The sequence below is a fragment of the Colias eurytheme genome, chromosome 14 (genome assembly GCF_061535395.1).
Source record: "Colias eurytheme isolate Ceu_HAF_F1 chromosome 14, ilColEury1 Martin Lab GWU primary, whole genome shotgun sequence".
Lineage (NCBI taxonomy): Eukaryota > Metazoa > Arthropoda > Insecta > Lepidoptera > Pieridae > Colias > Colias eurytheme.
The window spans coordinates 5,573,208-5,578,098 of NC_142993.1; the positions used below are offsets into that span (position 1 = coordinate 5,573,208).

At 31.5% G+C, this 4,891-nt stretch overlaps 1 protein-coding gene across 1 annotated transcript; it reads right to left on the minus strand.

Annotated features, from left to right (window-relative positions):
• Positions 1-725: 725 nt before the first annotated feature.
• Positions 726-1,833, minus strand: LOC149902897 (uncharacterized). The gene is made up of 2 exons (XM_090109733.1): positions 1,742-1,833; positions 726-1,190 (listed from the first exon to the last, which is right to left on the minus strand). Exon 2 carries the CDS (start codon positions 1,186-1,188, stop codon positions 859-861), a length of 330 nt encoding a protein of 109 aa, XP_089965859.1. The 5' UTR covers positions 1,189-1,190; positions 1,742-1,833; the 3' UTR covers positions 726-858.
• Positions 1,834-4,891: the final 3,058 nt, after the last annotated feature.

The following is a 4,891-nucleotide window of genomic DNA, read 5'->3' on the forward strand; positions in this document are numbered from 1 at the left end:
AGAGTGCGGCTAAAAGAGCGGACAGATTATAAAATATATTTTTGTATGAATTAATTTTTAGAAACAAATTAGAGTTCACATGTTGGTATGTAAAAACTCAAAACACTAAAACTTTGAATTGAGTTGCTTTTTGTGAAAGATTTTTATTTTGTGAAAGACTAGAAATAAAACGCAATAAACAGTCTTTATCTGTAATGGATATTAATTATTTGAATTCACAAATAGTCAGTTATCGGTGATAGTTAGCACGAATTGTTATCTAAAATGGTGATATTATCGATTTAGGCAGATAAGGATATCCATACCCGCCTAAATATAATCAAAGTTATTTCAAAATTTTATATAGATCGAGGTTGGCTCTAAAAGTACCATTACATTAGTGATAGAATAAATCGATCGGCATTTAGTATACGAGGCATGTAGACCGCTTCCCTCATGATACTTGTACCGAATGCGATCAAACACATCTGGTGTACGTAATCTTGTTACAAGAAAAAACTTTCTTAATAAGAACGTAGCTGGCTCCTCCCTAGAGAGAGATGAAATAATTACTTGTTCCACTGTCAGAAATGACCCCGACCACTTGTATATTCTTAATTAACTCATTAAATGTATGTTCCACTAATTACACGCCGGAACAAAGCGTGTCGTTGTGACCTTTTTTGTAGATATTAGGACTTGTTCACTATAATTAGATATAATACCATATTAATAAAAACACACGATAATCATTTAACTGTTTTAATATTTAAGAAGATACAATGATAACAAACCAAATTCTTGATCAGTCTTAGATTTTCAAAGTTGATTATTTTCACAAACAAAACACATACAAATGTATAAAAAGAACAACTTAAATCACCGCCTCATTGCGTCCGGTACATCATTACGAGGATGCAGATGTGGTGGATAAGGTTGCATATTCGGTGGATATTGGGGTGGTAATGGCATATGCGGCGGGTACTCAGGCTGCATATGCGGGGGGTACTGCGGGGGCATATGCGGGGGGTACTGAGGTGGATAACAGTCGTATGGTGGTTGATTCTGGCCGGGCGGTGTGCTATACGGCGGCGGCGAGTACGTCTGCAGGTGTGGAGGCAGTGGTGGAAGGCTGGCAAAGTAGCAGTGGGGGGCGCAGTACCCGTTTCTGCAGTTGGGCCCGCAAGGAAGAGCGTGCGGCGGTGGCATGTCTGAAATTTATGATTTTAAACGTGAGTGCAAATTAATTTTACAATAACGTGATTATTTTAACGATCATTACGCTGTCGTTGTCCAAAACGTAATTAAGCAAACAAATGAGTATTTTTTGAAGATTTGTTTCATTTCCATTTATCAAAATGGAGGATATAAAAAGTTTTTATATAATATAAAAACAGTATAATAGATGGTCTTTGTATCAACCGTCCATTGTTACACGTTTAAACCTTCTTAATTTGGTTAAAAATTCTTATATAACACTGTTTTTTTATTAATGAATTACTTTATAAATTACGTAATAAACATTACGGGCGATATTAGCACCGCAATATTGTGCGTCGTTTTCTAGTAACTTTAATGAATTTGGAGACCGGGTATGGCTTTGACATTTACTCCATAATATTAGTACCTAGGAATCATTAATTTTATGTTATTATTATGTTAAGTAATGTTTTAATCTATTAACCTAATTACAAACTTCTCTAAAGATAATAACTTGGTTTACATAAGATTTGATTTTTATATAAATAATTAAAATACTTACTGCTTTATGTTTTATCTTCTTGCACAACAATTAACGCGTAGCACTTGTCTGTATCTATAAGCGAACTGATAAAAACATCGATAATACCTTACCTTTGCCTGATTTTATTGATAACTTGCTGCCTTTATCAGTGTTTGTGTGAAATCACACGTTTAGATTACTGACAGAGCTGAATCATAATGTTATCTATAAATAACAATGTTATGTCTTTGTTTTTCGATTTATTATCATTTGATGTCATAGCTATTTGATTTGTATCTAAAAATTGTTCCATTTTAAATTATTTTTAAAATAAATCACATAATCATCAGGGTATGATTAAGTATGTAATTTATAAAAAAATAGCTTTTTTTAAAATGGATAAAGTATTTTTGCACAGGCAGGCGGCATTATTATTTTTTAGGCATTATTTAGGCAGTTTTCAATTTTTCAGTCACTTTATTTGATTTTAATTAACGAAAGTGCGATTGTTTACTTTCAATTACTTCAGTTAACAATATATTTTTATCCTTGTACATCGTTTTATGATATTAAAATAAGATGTTAAATATCAAATTATTATTTTCGTTTATTTCATTCTTATCATACGCGATAAGAAAAATTATTTATTTTTTGTACATATCTCCAGAAATTGCTATCATGTATTCTGAGAATTTTCTCATAATGCTTCAGATATTTATTACACTCCAATTTATCTACATAAAATGTTTTTGGCATTTGAAAAAAATCAAATACAAATTATCATTGTGTACATTTTTGTCATGATATAGAGCAAAAAAAACAACAATACAGAATAAAAATATAAATTAACGGGCGTAATTAATTTCTCTCCACTGTTTGGAGTAATAAGTTTGGGGAATGACCGCAGCGCCCCAGAGTATCAATCTGTTAGAAATTGTTTAAAGTTTCCAACGGCGTCTGTTGCGAAATTTTCTCAAAGAAGAAAACGTTATTTACTTATTGCGCTTCGTTTACTTACAAGGTATTTAGGTCTGTGTCGTCTGTTCCCAGTTTTGTGTTTGCAAAATGGAATTTTCCTGTTGAGAAAACGAAGAGGAATTCCCAATCGATTTATAAAAAGGTTATTTGTAATAGCTGTTTTTGTTGACACTTTTCCCGTTTTGTTCTTAAATGGCGATAAAGTACTTTGCCACTAAATACGTTCTGAAACTTTTAGCATGTAAAATTCACGTTACGAATATTTATTTGGACACGTCTATTATTTCTAAACTTATGTCTCAAAGGCTCGAGGGTCCTTTATCAGCCGTTTTGTGAGAACTTCTTAAGGGACACATGAATATTTTCGGACCTCTGAATGCAGAGTCACATTTTTTGTTTACTTCAGTTTGTCATTTTCGGAGAAGTTCAAGCTGAATAATATATTTTATGTTGTTAAGTTAAAGCTTTTAAAAAGCTTTAAAATTAAAAATTAAGATAGAATTCATACACGCTTGTTTTATTTATCGAGAAAATGTTTAAAACTATAGCCTCATTCTAATACTTGGTGCAATAAACAGTATTTTGCGTCTCGTAGCTACCTGCTACGAAATTCATGCAGACTGTCAAATAAATGAACTACTTTAAAATAATAATTAAAGTAACATTTCAAAATATTTTTAATTAATAATGACTAGAAACTAACCTCTTTAATATTCACACATATTGAGGTACAATGAAGTTCTGTTATAAAATACATTTGTTTTATTGACCCAACTTTTATTGAAAGCTCTATTTAATATCACTACGAATAAAATTGAACGCGAATATGCAGCATAATTGCAGCGGCTATATCAGTTTATTACACAGTGGGACGTTTCATCCGAGGCGAGTTAAAACCAACAAGCGCTTATTAGCTGGAGACGGGACAAATCAGGAAATTAAGTGAGTGCTCTTTCCTCGCAACGAACACTCCGAATGACCGGCAATTATTATTAAACCTTTTTCTTACCACGGTAGAAGTATTGAATGTGTTATTTGTGGTAATAATTATTAATAGGTTTTTAAGCAAATTAACGAAAATATAATAAGAGGTAAATACTATAAAATAACTTTAGTGGATATGATTCACTGGGAAATAAACGGAACATTACATTTACATTTTCGTCAAATGATAAAACTTATATAACACAATATTTTGTTATTTTCAACAAACACTTTATAAAAAAGATTTTCAAATTTTAACAAACACACGCACAGTATATATATAATCACAAAAAATATGTGGTTTATTTAAAAGTAATCAATCAACATCGCCGTTCATTATTACCACAAACATAAATTTCAAACCAGATTTGGCCGTTATGGAAAAATCTGTTCAGTTTTAGTGAATCGGTATATTTTTGTAGGAGAGCTATAATCCATATATCCCATTGTGTTTGAATAAACATTTCAATCGGGAGTTTTTCATTGGCAGTGGTTATTCGAGCGGACCGTACCTACATTCGCTCTTTTTTACGCAACGCTGGCTAGCGATGAATGGACTGCGGTTTTGATATTAGAATTCAGTATTGCGTAGGTCACGAATACAAGCCTGTTTGCTAAAATCGATATGGAACAGGTAATATAAATGCTGTAATATTTTTATTGAAATTTGGTATGGCTTTGTTTTGTGAGCGTACAATTTAAGATTTTTGTTTTTTCCCATGGAAGTAAGCCTAAGTTAGTAGGTAGTAGTTATAATTTACATCAAATTACATTTAGTATTTATGGTATGATAAGAAAATTTTAACACTAATATTAAATAATTTGTTTATCTACATCATAAACAGTTTTCAAATAAAAGAAGGAATTTTAGGAATTTAAATAATCGCTCCCCAGAATGGTTTAAAGTTAAAAATTTACTCTAAAATAATTATTTGGTAAAGTTTACTCGGGGGGCTTTGCAGCGCTTTCCTCGAAGCAGTGTACGTTAGTGTCTCCCGCTCTATGCGTCTCTTGTGACACATTGCTGACGCCATTTTGAATCTTACGAACACCTGCTCGTATTGGTTAATTTTTTATGGAACTTCTTTATTGCTTGAATTCTTGTAAAAATACAGAAGGCAATTGCTTTTATATTAGGGTACAAATAAATTTTTATTAAAAGCATGGATTTACATTGATAAGTTTTATGAACAAATAAAAACGATAGATTTTGTAAAAGTCAAATAT

Excerpts from the sequence above, each read along its gene's own strand:
- LOC149902897 (XM_090109733.1), bottom strand. The coding sequence starts at position 1,188 with ATGCCACCGCCGCACGCTCTTCCTTGCGGGCCCAACTGCAGAAACGGG.